Below are 17,475 nucleotides of genomic sequence, written 5' to 3' on the forward strand. Positions count from 1 at the left end.
AGTATAATCTGCTTTGATATTAATACTGATTAATAGAAATCACTGTCAAAAATATACTTACCTGTTTTTGATTTTAAAACTGACCAGCTGCAGATGAAGATGTATGCCTTGGAAGAAGAAAAGGTAGCTATTAATTTTTAGAATAACTTAAAATATAGTTAAATGAATATATCATCATTGTTCATTATAGTAGAAGTGAGTGTTAATAATAAAATAGTGGAAAGTATTGGTTGATTAAAATCTTACAAGCAGAAAGAAGCTGAGCTAATCTTGTCAGTGACGTTTGTGATTTTATGACTGAGAATATTCAAGCCTAACAGGTGAGATAACTTTATGTGTGAAAACGAGGGCTAGAACTGAGGCGCCTTCAGCACCCAGACTGACACTCTTCCTCTCTGCTTCTTTCTGTGAGCCTTCCCATGTGCTAGTGCAGAGGTTCTCAACCTGTGGGTCGCGACCTCCTGGGTGATTGCATGTGAGATATCTTGTATGTCAGTATTTATGGTTCACAGTAGCAAAATGGCAGTAGAAATGAAATAATCTTATATTGGGGGTTACTAGCCTTTGGAAGAGGAGACATGACTTGTAACAAATCAAGAGACTTACCTGGCACTGAATATTTCCATGGTAACATAGTTGATATTCTTTTTCCTATGGCAATGGATATAGAATGTACAATATTAATTTAAAGACATACTCTAAAGCAAGGGACTATTCACTATGTAAATATGCTTATAATTTATTATTTAGAAAACATTTTACTATTTGCATCCATAGTTTTGCATGCATAGATCAACTTGCCACTAATTAAAAATATTAGTTAAGAAAAATTGCCTCTATGCTAGATACATAGATTTTATTCATGATATCATTCCATAACCAGTGCTTTACAATAGCTATTTATATAGAATATAATTTGTATTAACTATTATAAGTAATTTGGAGATAATTTGAAGTATGTAAGACAATGTATGTAGTTTATATGCAAACACTGTACCATTTTGTATATATGATCTGAGCATCCTGAGGTGTTGCTATTTATAGAGGGCCTTTTAGACTCAGTTCCTTATAAATTCTGAGAGATGATTGCATATTTTATGTAAGAACTTAATAATTATATCTATAGGCTTTCTTAGAAATGTTCTCATAAATTGAGATATCATAGTTAAAATACTTTATTTTATGATAAATATATAAAGATTATTGCAGTACTTTGATGTTTAAAGGCTGCTAGGAATATAATTTTTCATTGTAGACATAGGTTTAAAGTATGTGAAGTGTTAGGTTTAAAGTACAGGGTTTGGTTCTTGAGTTCTTCTATTTTTTTCTTTTATACATACACTAAAAGTATTGAAGTATGATTTTTCTTAAAGGGAAAATACAAACTTGCTACAGAAATCAAAGAAAAAGAAATAGAAGGATTGAAGGAAACTTTAAAAACATTGCAGGTAAAGTAACTTATTGTTTAAATCAGTCTTCTATTTTAGCACTGTCAATGAAACACCATTCAACATGGTTAGCAAAGCTAATAATATTTATATAACATTAAATTACATAAGACTTTTGCATGGGTACCATAATTTGATATTTGAATTTTGTTTTATATATACTGTAATATATATACTGTATTTTAAATAGCATATACATATATTAAATAGAATACACCTATACATATAGTATATGTATATAAAGTAGCCTTCATATTTCTTATAGTAATATAGGTGTCTTAGTTCCTGTTCTATTGCTGTGAAGAGATACCAGAATCGAGGCAGCTCTTATAAAAGAAAACGTGTAGTTGGAGACTTGCCTACAGTTTTAGAGGTTAGTTCATTATAGTCCCGGTGGAAAGCATAGTGGCACATAGACAGACGTGGTGTAGGAGAAGAAGCTGAGAGTTCTACATCCTGTTCCATTCTATAGGCAGAGAGATTGAGACTGGCTCTGGCTTGGGCTTAAAATCTGAAAGTTGCCGGGCAGTGGTGGTGCACACATGTAATCCCAGCACTCTGGGAGGCAGAGGCAGGCGGATTTCTGAGTTCGAGGCCAGCCTGGTCTACAGAGTGAGCTCCAGGACAGCCAGGGCTATACAGAGAAACCCTGTCTTGGAAAAAACCAAATCCAAAAAACCAAAAACCAACCAACCAACCAACCAACCAACCAACCAACCAACCAACCAACCAAAACCCTGAAAGTCCACTCCCAGTAAAACACTCCAATAAGGCCATACCCAATCCAACAAGGCCACACCCCTAATTCTTGTCAGGTAATGCCACCTAGCATTTGAGCCTAGGGGGCCATTATTATTCAAACTGACACAATAAGATTCACTGTTACTGTACCACAAGGCATGTAACTATAGTTTTTAATATTTCTTGTGTATGGGAAAGCAAGTAAGGCCTATATGTTATACTTTATCTGTGGTCCTTCCAAGTTAAAATTCTAGCACCTTGAAGACAGAGGAAGGCAGATCTCTGAGTTTGAGGCCAGTCTGGTCTGCATAATGAGTTCTAGGATAGCCATAGCTAAATAATGGATAGACCATGTCTCAAAAAAAAAAAAAAAAAGCAAACAAATTCTAGCATTAACTGAATATTTGCTACACGTGAAGTCTGATTTTCTGCAGATATAAAGACTAAAAAATTGTAGCCTTTGTCCTTAAATTGTCCAGTCTCATGTGGCTACTGGTAACTTATTCTGTACTTGTTCATAGAAAGTCTGCTGTGTACCATTTTTTTTTTATTGGAGAGGATAAAGCAGTGAGCATAAAAGGGGAAAGATTTTTGACTTTAGGAGCCTACAAAAAATAAAATGAAGTCAAAACTGAATGGTTGTTGCAGAAGTTTTTCATAATTTTAAAGTATTACCATGTAGATAACATTATTCACAAAGAACAAATTAGATGGTCAAATATGACATTGGTAATGATGATTTTCATGGGTTCAGTGGTATTGTATCATAAGGAACATTTAGCTTTATCTGTGTAATTTGTACAGTAATTTATTACAATTTAACACTGAATAAGCAATGAGAGACTCTTAAAAAATTCTGTAATTAACTGAGTATTTGGTATGTGTGAATTCCTTATTTTCTGCAAATATAAAGACTAAGAATAGCTTTTGCTCATAGCTTTTGCCCTTAAATTGTTCTCAGTTTCATAGAAAATACAGAAGATATACAGTCATAACTTGGGATATCCTGTAAAACTTGGAATATTAAAAACTGTCAGTGTTAAGTAATAGTGTCACACAGCTGTAATTTCAGCACTCAGAAGGCTGAGGCAGGAGGGTTATGAGTTTGAAGTCATTCTTGGACTATAGACATACCTTGTATCAAAAAAGAAAAAGATCATTTTCATGAAAAAAAATGTAAGGGAGGAATACACTTTTTTTTTTTTTTTTTTTGGTTTTCCGAGACAGGGTTTCTCTGTGTAGCCCTGGCTGTCCTGGAACTCACTCTGTAGACCAGGCTGGCCTCGAACTCAGAAATCCACCTGCCTCTGCCTCCCAAGTGCTGGGATTACAGGCATGCACCACCACGCCCGGCTAGGAATACACTTTTATTGAGAGAGAAACCATACACAAAATGTGACCCTTGATTGGAACCTGTATCAAGGAAAGACAGCCATAAAAACACATAAGGTTTCAGTTGGGGAGATTTGGAGATGACTGATTGTTAGACCATATGAATTACTGAAATTATCCCATGGGTATAATTTGTATTAGAGTTGTGTAGAACAATGCCTTTGTTCTTAGAAAATACTTAAAGTATTAGGGGTGAAGTTTTCTTATTGAAAAATATGAAACATTGCTCAGAAAAATTAAACCAATGGTGAGACGGTTTTGTTTTTCTGTGAACTACTTTTTTCTTGCCTGTATTTCTTTGTTTTTTGTTTTTTTTTCTTTTGTTTTTTGTTTTTTCGAGACAGGCCTCTTTGATGGTTTCATACCTATATATTCTGGTCCTGTTCTCTCCTGTCCTCTCCTATGTCCCTCCTACTCTAACCAACACCCTCCAATAAATCTTTTTCCTATTTCTAGCTGTGCTTCTGTTTAGTGTCCCACAGAATTTACTGTCAACCTGAGTTTTGAACTCACTATCTGAGCCTGGTGAGCCAGGTGGATACAAAGGATATTCACCTGGATATCATTCCCCTCCTTTCCTAAAATCTGTCCATTGTCAACAGATTAGCAGGATATGGAGGGGCCAGGGAGTTCTCCCTGCCTCATAACTGATTGTTAGGAGAGCCTATGGGTCTAGTGCCAGTGCGCAGTGGCTGAGTTTGTAGTTGCCTTTGCAGTATCCTGCAAAAGCATATTCGGGGAGTGGTTTGATGGTTGTCAGTTCAGCTGCACATGTTCTGAATATTTTATTAAACCTCTCACTGTGGTAAGAGCTTCAAGTAGTTTTTCTTTGCTGTCTGTCTGTCTGTCTATCTATCATCTCACTATGCCGACCAGGCTGGCCTCAAACTCACAGAGATCTGCCTTCTTTTGCCTCCACAGGACTGAGATTAACAGCATGCACCACAGTGCCTGCCTTGATTTGAGTTTTTAATTTATCCTTTTGTTTAATTCTTGCCATGAATAAGTTTATATTTTTATGGCTTTGGGAATTTAAGAATGTCACCTGTATTATGTCACCATCAAGACAAAACCTGTCCCTAGACCTAGGACATAGAAGAAGGGCACTGCCACTCCAAGTTACCATGTTTTATTCTGTTTAGACTCAATTTTATACTAGATCTTAATATTGTGAATCTTTATAGCACAGCATGAGATAGTTATCATAGTACATATTTTCTAAATTGTTACACAGTTGTATTAGTTCCATTCACAGTCTCTTCAAGGTATTAGCAATTTTTGTTTTGGACTTCTTTTTTGAGATAACAAAGTATAGAAAAATTAAATACAAAATGTTGCTGAACTTTAAGAGATATTTTCAGGAAAAAGAAGAGAATGAGTTCCATGTCCCAGAAAGAACAAGTGGGAGACTGGAAGATATTTATAATCTAGTAAGGCAGTGCTTCTAAACCTCCCTAATGCTATGCCCCTTAGTATAGTTTCTCATGTTGTGGTGACCCCCCCAGTCATAAAATTACTTTCATTGTTAATAACAATTTTGCTGTTGTTATGAATTGTAATATAAATATCTGTGCTTCCCAATGATCTTATGCAACCCTGTGAAAAGGTCATTTGGCCTCCAAAGGGGTCACAGCTCATGAGTTGAAAACTGCTGTGGTAGGGAATGTTTGTTTGAACCACAGCAGTAAAAAGCCAATGAATCTCCAGGCAAACAAATGATTGTTAAGAAAGCAATAAAGTGAATTAAGCTGGCATGGTACAGCACAACTCTAATCCCAGCACTTGGGAGTTCAGAGGCAGGCAGATCTCTGTGAGTTCGAGGACAGCCTGTTCTACAAAGTGAGTCCAGGACAGCCCGTTTCCATTACACAGAGAAACCCTGTTTTAAACAAACAAACAAACAAACAAACAAACAAACAAACTGAATTAAAATCTGGAATGATTTGAGAAACTGATATAGTATCAAAGGAGAAGGTGTTAAGTCCTGATTCTAGTATAGTCTCTTCAGTAGCACAGTGGGCCTGTGGAGAAGACACTGGGTTAAATAGTATATTAATTGTAATGTTTGGAATTTACCTACAAGCAAAGAGTGGAGGATAATTATAGTTATGGAACATAACTGAATGCCTTTAAACTTGTCAGTACAAAGTGATTATGTGGCAAGATGCTGACACCCATCGTTAGTTTTCAGCTTGGTGGAATAAAAAGTCCAGTTTCTACTTAAAATTTATATAATTTTGAGCTTTGTGGTTCTTACCATACTATCCCAGCTAGTTGGATATGATGTTGTGTTCTGTAATCACTGCACTTGGGAGACTGGTAAGACAGTCCAGCCTGTGCTATACAGCAAAACTCCTAATTTAAAAATAAATCTCAATAGGGGAATTTTTTCCTGATTATAAGATAAAAAAATGTTCATGTAACTTAGAAAATAGAAACCACAAACACTGTAGCTATTATAAAAACATCCTTTCTAAATAGTGGTCCTAACTTATATTTTTAATTTACTTTTTTCTTTTTTTTATGTGTTGAAAAAAAGTATCACATTTTCCTACAAAAATATTTTCAACAAGGAGTATGTTAATTTTGATGTAAGGAATTTATTCTTTTTAGATAATTTTAGTTGTTTTCATATATACACCACCTAACTATCTGGATAATGTAGAGCATTTTCAAAACAAGAGAAATTCCTTTCTATGACTGACCCTAGGATAGGTCTAAGGACATGTTTTGTCTTGATGGTGACATAGTACAGGTGACATGCTACACAATACCCGACCTGTCAAACATGATACATGACAGAGTAGAGCATGGAAGGGCCCCTGTGAGTCCCATCTCCCGACCCCAACTTGAAGAAACTTAGGTAAAGCTCCCAATCAAGTAAGGATTGGATACAAACCCATACTGCAAAGACCTTTTAACACAAAGCAACTCCCCTGCCTCCTTACATTCTGTTACATAGTTTTGTCTTCTGTCTATCCTTTCATAAGGCTATAATTTACCAGGTACTGGGCACCAAAAATAACCAGATAGTGCCTTTTGTTGTGGAACCCATAGCCAGAGGGTTCTAACCACTGAGTTCCCAAACAAGCTGAGACAGAAAACCAAACACCAAGAGAAAGAAAGGAATTGTTTTTATTGTAATCGATTATTTATTTGAATGTGTTTTATTTCTGTATAAGCATGGTACTTCGTTGATTTCAAAGAGAGGATTTACTTAACAAATCAGAATTTCCTTATCAAAGTATTATGTCCAAAGGGCTAAGTGATTTTGTTGATGATTTTGTGGATTAATGGTTTCTTATATAATATTTCTTGAACTTCAGTTTCCTTTAAGTAAAACGAGGAAGTTGAACTCTACTAGTATTTCCTAAACAAGATCATTTCTGTTGGGTAATAAAGTGTGTCCGTTATTACTCTGTATGGTAGGAGTAGACAAGAAGAGGAGTTGGCGTCGTTGACTCTCTAGAAGCATGAGTAGGAAATGGGTAGCCTGTGATAAAACTGGATTGGGGCTAAGGAGATAGGTAACTTCCATAGCTCTATTTCACTATTTTCTCACTAAATTTAACCTTACTGGTTTTATAGATAATAAGATACTAATGATTCTGGCAGATCTAAAATCATATTTAATAAGTTTCTTTTTCTACTATTGAAACTTAATGGTCTTATGCCTCACCCAGTCACATCAATGAAAGATAACAGAATTCTTGGCGTTGTGAATATGTGTATGTATTGATCCATAAATAAGTCTTAGCCATTTGAGTAACATTTTCATCAGGAGGACAGAGGACATGTAGCATGAAAGGTCCTAGACTGAAGGTGGAAAAACCCTCATCAACAAAGGACACTGGAGCAGTGGGGCATTCACTGTATGGACAGAGTGAACATGAGCCACAGACAGGAAGAGCATGTTAACAGAGGGCACCCCGATACAGACAGCTGTCCATCACACAGAGAAAGATGTACCAAAACACAGTAAGAGAAAAGCAAGCATCCCAAATAGAAGATGCATCGCAGATCTTAATAAAAACCTTACCAAAGACACACAGACAGGTGGTATGTACAGACATTAGAAGGTGGTCCACGTCATATGCCAGGAAGGAACTGCAAAGTAAAGTATCAAAGAGAACACTGACCTTCAATTGGGTAACCAAAACCCAGGATAGATACCAGCAAGTGCTGCCAGGGAGGAGTAGCAATAGCAATATTCATTGCTGTGGAGATAATTTAACTGTTTCTCATAAAATTAAATATTCTTTTTTTTAAATCAGAGGAGAAAAAAGAGCACAGAACACTTTTTTTTAACTTAGTGGAAATACTCTGTGTGGTGCTTTTGTCCAGATCTGTAGAATGTTGAAGAGTGAACCCTGTTATAAACTGTGGACTTCAAGTGATAATGTGTCATTGTAGGTTCAGTAATTGTAACAGGTACATAATTTGTGTGTGGGAGGGGAGGAGGAAGGGGGGAAGGAGAGAAAGAGATGTTAATAGTTTGGAGGTTGCTCATGTGTGAGAGCACAAAGAGAATGGAATATTTGTGCTTTTCTCTGAATTATGCTATGAAGCTGAATATATATACTTTAAAATCTTGAAGAAGAGACCTATAGGTCTCTGAGTGGAATCATAATAATTCTTGTTATCAAAATATTTACCATCCTTCCAATTTTATATAATTCAAAGTATTTATTTTTTGAGATATGAAATTAATAGTTTGATTAAAAAAAATTAAGCCCTCTGTCGGATGTAAGGTGAAGAGCTTTTCCCAATTTGTTGGTTGCTGTTTTGTCCTTTTGACAGTGTCCTTTGCCTTACAGAAACTTTGTAATTTTATGAGGTCCCATTTGTCAATTCTTGATCTAAGAGCATTGGTGTTCTGTTCAGGAACTTTTCCCCTATGCCCATGTTCTCAAGGGTTTTCCCCAGTTTCTTTTATATTAGTTTCAGTGTGTCAGGTTTTATGTGGAGGTCCTTGATCCACTTGGAGTTGAGCTTAGTACAAGGAGTAAGAATGGATCAATTCGAATTCTTCAGCATGCTGATCTCCAGTTGAGCCAGCACCATTTGTTGAAAAGGCTATCTTTTTTCCACTGGATGCTTTCAGCTCCTTTGTTGAAGATCAAGTGACCATAGGTGTGTGGGTTCATTTCTGGATCTTCAGTTCTATTCCATTGATCTACCTGCCTCTCACTGTACCAATGCCATGCAGTTTTTAACACTATTATTGCTCTGTAGTACTCCTTGAGGTCCAGGATACTGATTCCCCCAGAAGTTCTTTTACTGTTGAGAATAGTTTTAGCTATCCTAGTTTTTTTGTGATGCAGCATTGTAGGGAATTACCAGGACAGAGAAGTGGGAGGGGGTTGATTGGGGGAATGGGTGGAGGGAAGAGGGCTTATGGGACTTATGGGGAGGGGGGAACCAGGAAAGGGAAAATTATTTGGAATGTAAACAAAGAATGTAGAAAAAAATTAAGTTGAGATGGCTTCACGTTTTACCTTCCCCAATAATCTCTATCTTTTCTCCTTTTGATAATCTTAGAAGATACATTTTGAATCTTCTCGACCTACCTCACATGTCTTTGTGCTCTCACATGCTTTCTCTCTGTGGGCTTGCCATATTTTATGCAGTTTCTTTACATTTATCTTCTAGTTCACTAATTTTTCAACTATGTTTTATTTGTCATATAACTTATCCATTAAGTTTTTCATTTTATAAGTGCATTTCTGTTTTATGGAAGTTCAATTTGGTGCACTTTCAAATCTGCCTTTTTTTATAGTGTCTTATACTTTTCTCATGCTTTTTACTCTATCTTTTATGTCTTTAATCATATAAAAATAATTTTATATCTTTGAGATTTTTTATCTCTTATCTCTAAGTATTGGGGGTTAAGCTGCCTGCTGAGTTTCCCTTGGAGGTCCTTTTTTTTTTTTTTTTTATGTGCTTCATACATTTTAACTTGCTGGCCCTTCTCCACAGGAAGTACATTTTCTGGTGAAATTATGTCATATAACTCTTGCTACAGAATTCATTTATGGTACTTCCTTTTTATCAGAATTTCAAAATGTTAATGATAATCTCCTGGTTGTGTATATATTCAGGGAGTGTGTACTGGGCCTTTGTATGCTTATTGCTACAAGTTTAGGGTTTCAGTTTTTCATGGGATAACTTTTATTTTGAAATAGAAATATAGTTAAAAAAAGCTTCATTGTGTTGGCATACTGAATGTTTCTTTGCAATTAAGAACAGCTCCTTGGTTTATATTCATTGCACAATGTACTGGACTACATAGGATATTTTTCATTTGGTGTATGATGCCCTAGCCTGCCCCGCCATGCTCTCTCTGCTCTCTTTTCATATAGTATATGATGCCCTAGCCTGCCCCCATGCTCTCTCTGCTTGCTTAGTTCTCTTTCCTTCCTGTTAGTTGATCATGTTCCCCTAGTTTCACATCTCTCATGTTCTTATATACATGTGATTTATGTATCTATATAAAACCTATGAACTACAAATGAAAAGAAACCTATGATATTTGTTTTTCTGAGACTGATTTAGTTTACTTAATACAATCATTTCCAGTTGTGTAAATTTTCCTGTAAACCACATAACTTAATTTTTTATGGCTAAAATTTCCACTTTTAATATATACCATATTTTCTATATCCAGCCCTCTGTTGGCAGACACCTGGCTTCATTCCATAACTTAGTGAACATGGGATGTGCAAGTATCTCTGTGATGTGTTTATCGGGTCCTTCAGGCTAAGTACCCAGGAGCTGTATAGCTGGGTCATATGTTAGTTACGGCTTTCCATAGTGCCGGATTAGTTCACATTCAGACAAATAGTGTGTAAATGTTCTCCTTTGTACTTATCCTTGATGTGTGTTTGTTTGGGTGTGTATGTTTAGGCAGGGTCTCATTGTGTAACCCTGGCTGGGTTAGAATTTTCCATGTAAACAAGGTGGTAGTCTTGAACTCACAGAGATTTGTTTCCTTCTGTTTTCTGAGTGCATTGATTAATGATGTGCATCACCATGCCTGGAATTGTTTGTTTTCTAAATAACTGCTATTCTGGCTAGGATGGGATGATATACTTTTGTGTTTCTGATAGCTAGCAAGGTTGAACTTTTTTTTTTTTAAAGATATATTTATTTATTTATTTTATGTATATGAGTACATAGTAGCTGTCTTCAGACACACCAGAAGAGGGCATCAGATCCCATTACAGATGGTTGTGAGCCATCATGTGGTTACTGGGAATTGAACTCAGGACCTCTGGAAAAACAGTCAGTGCTCTTAACCTCTGAGCCATCTCACCAGCCCCCAAGGTTGAACATTTTTATATTTTGTTGGGTATTTATACTTCATCTTTTGAGAACTATTTGTTCATCTTATTGGCATATTTATTGAGTAGGTGATTTGATTTTTTGATATTTAGTTTTTTGAGTTTATTAGACTATATATAGTCTAGATATAAGTCTTTTTAAAGATATATACCTAGCAAAGATTTTCTCCCATTCTGTAGGCTGGCTCTCTCTCTCTCTCTCTCTCTCTCTCTCTCTCTCTCTCTCTTTCTCTCTCTCTTTTGGTTTTTTTTGGATTTGGTTTTTTTGAGACAGCGTTTCTCTGTATAGCCCTGGCTGTCCTAGAACTCACTCTGTAGACCAGGCTGGCCTCTAACTCAGAAATCCTCCTGCCTCTGCCTCCCAGAGTGCTGAGATCACAGGAGTGCGCCACCACCTCCCGGCTAGGCTGTCTCTTAATTCATTTAATTGTTTCCTTTGTGGTGTAGAGATGTTTTAACTTTATGGGATCCTATCTGTCAGTAGAAATGAAGACTGGTTTTGTGCGTTTGTATACACTGTGTTCAGGCAGTTGCCTCCTGGTGTTCTTCTGGCCTACGTTGAGGATTTAAGTGTGCTAATTATCCAGGAGAAAGAATACTAACGCTTTATGGATATAGGGGTTATTATCAGTCTTACATATGCCATATTTTATTTATATATTATTTATTTTATTTATACTTAGTTTAGGTTTCAGTGTTATTCAGAGACTGATACATTTATGTTTGCTAAAAATACATACCTTTTTATGACAACTTTAAAATATTTACTTTTTACTTCCTGATAGTTTTATACATGTATATAAATAATTTAGACGTTATGCCTTTTTTGTATAATTTACACTGTTCTCAAGCATGAACTTTACAGATGATGGCATCATGTCATAATGTTTCAGAGTAAATATATGTTTTCACTATTTGTATGAATGGCTGGGCTGGTTACAGTAATGTACATTCCCAGCGGCTTCTCTGTTTACACCTTGTGCTAACTTAAATTAGAGAAATCCTTTAAAACAGCAATCAGTTTATTTGCTTGAAGCTCCTCACGAATTTGCAAAAATATAACCCCACTACAAAATACCGGGCTCACAGTGATTTTCATTCTGCCATCTCTGGAGTTATCTTTGTTTGTTTTCCCCTTTCACTTCCTTCTTTCCACATGAGCTTTCTAGTTCTTTAAAAACAGAGAAACAGAAAGAGGTTGACGACCATGTTAAACGCTTTGAACTTGCTGAAACATTCTTTCTTCTATTTCAAGCCTTCAATCAAAAGTTGCTATTTCAGGAAGATCTTTCTTAACCATATAATGAAATTGCTTTTCCTGATTCTGTAGCACTTATCATCATCTAAACTGTCATGTATTTTAACTTTTATGCTCATTACTTAATGGTTTCTTCCTCACAGTAGAAGTGGGCAGCCTTTTTTTCCTGGGTCCACTGCTGTTATACTAATACCTACATTAATACACTTACAGGGGCAAGGGTTCAATATATACTGAAGAAATGACTTACTCATAACCTATACTGTTGAGGTCATGGCAGCTGGCTAAGGCATTTGTCTCATAGGCAATGTGAAGCAATTATTTTATTTTTCTTAAAGTTTAACAAATGCTAAGTATATTGAAGAAGATGAGAATTCACGCATGGCTGGTTAGAGTTTAACTTGGCCAGGTATTCTGGAGGAATAAGTGGCATTTTTTTTAAAGTCAAAAATGTATCCAGTGTGAGCTGGCTTGCCAGAAAAATATGAAAAAACAGAGTGACATTTGGTTAAGGGAAGGTTCAGAGATGGAGGGCTTCTGCTGCTGACCGAAAACAGAGAAACAGTGTGCACATCATCTCTAGCCCCAGGGATTTGGAGATCATGCAGCAGATGTAGAAAAAGGCAAACGAAGAGGACATGAAACCCTGGTTGCTCTGTGCCCTTCATCTATGTGCTGGGCACCAGGGCCACCATCCACCAGTGTCTTCCTGTAGTGTTCACAGGTCCCAGCACTGATGACCTGCCTTTGACCTGAGTCTGTACTGGCTCCCTTTCGTGCCTCTCCCCTTCAAGTAGCTTGTCTGTCTCTGAGCATTCCTTGGAGTGAGGGGCTGACCCCTTCTGACTCAAAGTATTAATAGCTTTGTATAAAGTAGCTTCTACTAAAGTGATTAACTACAAAATTCAAATATATTTCAAATATATATTTCAAATATATATAATACTTATTATATATAAATATTATATATATGAAGTATATTATATTTATTTGATATATATATTTGAAGTATATTTCAGATATATATTCAAATATATAAGCATATTCCAGAATAATTCCAGAATGCTAAAAAGCAGAGAACTATGCAAACCTATAAATATGAGAGGGCTTAGGTAAACTCTGGTGAAGTTAAATGTTGGAGTACTATGTTTTATATAGCCATGACAAGCTATGCGAGTCCCATAGAGTAGGACATCAATTGTTATCATACATGTTAAATTCACTGAAGTTCTGGAAATACTAGAGTATTCAGGACTCACTGAAGGGTCATGAGATTTATTTTTTTACCCAAAATAATTTTTATTCCTGTGTATTTGTTCTTTAGTATTTCTTCCAGTGAACAGCTAATGTGAAATGTCAAACACTACCAGACATTGTTTATCAAATTTTTAAAACGTTATTATTCTTTAACATTGTGTAGTACTTACACTTACTGTCTATCTACTATTACTGCACCAGAAAATACACTCTTACAGACAGGGATCTGTTTCTTTTATGCCGTATCCCAGGAATATATGTAGTGAGAGTGGGTGAGACAGGATCTCAACTCTGTAACTGAGGCTTGGCTTGGTCCTATCTCCAAGTGCTGTGATTATAGGTGCAAGACACCATACTGGCTTAAATGTACTGGTGTTGTAAGAAAGAGAGTTACTATTAAACAATGAAGCACAAATCATTAAATATGGTAATGAAACATAGAGGCCAGAGTTGGTAGCAGTTTTGATGTCAGAAATTTATACTAATGAATTTTAATAGAAAAATTTCTCCATTTTTCAAGGTTTCTCAATATTCTTTACAGAAGAAAGTGAGTGAAATGGTAAGAACATTACACATTTTTACAACTTGGGACAGTACACAATGTAGATTGCAATATTGTAATGTAATTTGATACTTTTAGTTTAAAAACAGAGTAGTTTCTACTAGCTATTGTTACAGTTTAAAGGGCTGCCACAATTTCAAAGCAATATAGCTTAGACAAACTTTATACATTTATTTGCAGAGCTCTTAGTGCTTACATATTACAAAATAAATAAACTATGTAGCAGTGTTCTTCCTTTGTTATTCTACATTTAGTATATGGTACTTGCTAAGTATTGCTGTTTTTTTTTTTATTTCTGTGCACTTAAAAATTAGTATTTATTTGACAGAATAACATTTCATGGAATACTTATTTTTAATATTCCCCCTTGTAGCTATATTTGATTCAGCAAGAAATGTGTGTGAGAGTGTGTGTGTGTGTGTGTTGTGTGTATCTATTTGAACAGAATTGTCACGTATCTACTTAAATCTTCAGAAGGTTTCTTGGGTGGGTTTATGCTAGTCTAGTCTTCATTCTTTGGAATAGAGTGTAAAGCAAGTAAAATTGATTTTTGAGTACAATTTGCTATCATGTAGATAATGAAGATCATTGGTATAACATTGAACACTATTAAATATTTTGCTTCTTGAAAATGTTTTGAGGCATTAAAAATGAAAGAGCTCATAGAAAGATTGTTAGGCTCGATTGAATAAAAGATGTGAAGATTCTGTTGCTATTCAACTGGAGAGAATGAAGATAATATTGTCAGACGATTTTAAACTGATTTTAATTAAGAAGCTGAAAAACTAGATTCCAGTTTAGCTGTAAGTACCATGACATTTGTGCTGAAAGTCATCTTCAACGCTACAGTGGTTTTACACAAAATATAGAGAAATTGAATAAAGTGCCCTTTGACTTGGGAGATAAGGCTACAAGTGAAGGTTCAAAGGCCATATAAAATGTATTTTATTTTATTCCAGTTTAAAATTTCATTAAACAGATACTCAAAATCTTAAAAAATGGAAATGTCTCCAAGTTTTTTGTTAGTGTGAGTGATGTCATATTTTTTTCTGAAAGTTGAAAGCATTGTGTCAGTTGTCATTAAATTATTTTATATATTGAGTATTTTAAATATTTTATGCTAATTTAGGAGCAATAAATTAGGAGCAGAAAATTTTTGTATTTTCTAAATATTTTTATATGCATTTGTCTTATATTTCTTCATTTATTATTCTATCTCTAAATAATTAATATGACTTTTTAAAATTCCAACTTACTCTTCTTTTATGAAATCAATATACTGTATTCTATCCTCTTTAGCATTGTGGCTGAGCCAGGAGACAAGACAGACATCCCAGTAGTGTCCAGACAGAACTTGTAGAACAGCAGTGTCCTAAAACATATAATTATAAAACAGTATTGAGAAAGTTTAAAGATGTCCATGGCTCCCTAGTGATGAGCACTTAATTCCTAGTAAATACCAATCTACAGGAGTTCAAGAAACTGACTTCTGCCGGGTGTGGTGGCGCACGCCTGTAATCCCTGCACTTGGGAGGCAGAGGCAGGCAGATTTCTGAGTTTGAGGCCAGCCTGGTCTACAGAGTGAGTTCCAGGACAGCCAGGGCTACACAGAGAAACCCTGTCTCGAAAAACAAAACAACAACAACAAAAAGAAATTGGCTTCCTTGTAAAGGTGGATTATAGAGATAGAGATTTGTCCCTTCAGAAATTAACACATCATGAATCAAAATACTTTTTGTGTATTTCATCTTGGAAAAATCATGGTCATTACTAATAAGAATATAGTAAGATACATTGATTTGAGAGCAAATTTGAAACACTGCAGATAGTTGGATACTACAGAAAGTCCTGTTCAGTGGGTACCAAGTAACTGATGTGCATAATTAAAGCTACAGATAACTGTCATGACTGTAACTACTGTCTGCTTAATGGAATAAAACCTTGTTCAGTGACCTTTAAGCCATGTTTAGCTTCTCTTCTGTATATTATTCTCCTTTAAGGAAAGACTTAGAGGAAAGATGTCTTTCTCAAATTAAAACAAAGTTTCAGTGTTGAAGGTTTTGATGTACTTCAGAGTAACAGTATATTTTCTTTCAGAATAAACTGTTTTAGTTTATATTGTTGGCCTGTATATATTTGTGCCTGTGCAGTGTGCATACCTCATGCCCACAGGTTCAAATGGCCACTGATGAGCTACAGGTACCTGTGGGATTAGAAATTTTAATACTATTTATTTATCATGACCTTTGAATAAGCTGCAATATCTAAAAAGCAGAATTATATTATACAAATCAATGAAAGTTCATTTTCCTTGGATTCTACTTTGGCTTCCAGCAAAGGATTTTTGGAATAAGCATATTACAGTTTAATGTATATGAATAGGGAGTGCCTGTGAAGGGAATCTCCAAACTTCATTGTATTTTTCACCAACAAGATTATTAACTTTTGTAGATGTTGAGCACCTACTTACTACTTTTTAACTGAAAGGTTAAAGAGACTGTTGTAGGATCATACATTAATATGCAACAGACAGTGTTCTCTTAAAGGTTATGTAATTATGGATTTTTGGTGAAAATTTTCTTGACTTGAAAATATTTTATTAGAATCCAGTGAAATTGTTTTTTTCAAATTTTTATATATCTGCTAAGAATTTTTAAATCTCTTAAGTGAGGAATTAATGACGTTTAAATATGGTTCATTATTTTCTTTTGTTTAGTAATTGATAATAGTAACCTCCTAAGTAGATATAAATTTATATAAATTTGTAAACCCTTCTGAGTAGGATACAACTTTTACCAATTATATCTCTACTTTTAGTACATTTTCTATGATATTACATTTCTTCCTGTCACTAAAAAGTATTGCTCTTGGTCCTTGTCATTCCATTTTTTATTATATTTTCTTATTTCATGTGTGGGAGATGGGGTGGGTGGGCCATGTACTTACTTAGACATCAAAGGAAAACCTTTGAGAGTTGATTCTTTTTTTCTGCCATGTGGGTTCTGGAGATTAAAACAGTTCACCAGGATGATGGTAAGTGCTGATTCATCTGTCTGACTCCTTGTCATTCTATTTTAAAACTTTATGACTGTATCTTTATAAATATACGTACCAAGGCATGTACATGGAAGTCAGAGGACAGCTATCAGAAGTTGTTATACGTGTATGTGTATGCTTATTTTATATGTATAACTTTAAAATTACTTTTCAAAATAGGAACAAAAGGCTCATTTACACCATCTAGCTAAAGAAGATCATCACAAGCAACTTAATGAAATTGAAAAATACTATGTTACAGTAACAAATCAGTTTGGATTGGTGAGAGAGAATCATGTAAAGTTAGAACAAAATGGTGGGTGCTATCTTATCTAAGCTTTTATGTTTAGTGGGGAATATTTAAGTGGAATTCCTTATTAGTAGTAAATTGAACTTATGTGATACTAGTAAATGGAAGTTTAATGAATATTAAGTTAT

General features: G+C 35.1%; 1 protein-coding gene across 1 annotated transcript in view; it reads left to right on the forward strand.

The window, feature by feature from the left end:
* The window catches only part of Ccdc73 (coiled-coil domain containing 73), a 99,152-nt gene that overhangs the window by 21,566 nt on the left and 60,111 nt on the right, over window positions 1–17,475 (forward strand). Inside the window, exons 4-7 of the mRNA XM_052183131.1 lie at window positions 88–123; window positions 1,374–1,448; window positions 13,960–13,998; window positions 17,218–17,353. Of these exons, the coding sequence (XP_052039091.1) occupies window positions 88–123; window positions 1,374–1,448; window positions 13,960–13,998; window positions 17,218–17,353 (286 nt within the window). The remainder of the gene's footprint in view (window positions 1–87; window positions 124–1,373; window positions 1,449–13,959; window positions 13,999–17,217; window positions 17,354–17,475) is intronic.

This window comes from Apodemus sylvaticus, chromosome 5, assembly GCF_947179515.1.
Source record: "Apodemus sylvaticus chromosome 5, mApoSyl1.1, whole genome shotgun sequence".
Classification (NCBI taxonomy): Eukaryota; Metazoa; Chordata; class Mammalia; order Rodentia; family Muridae; genus Apodemus; species Apodemus sylvaticus.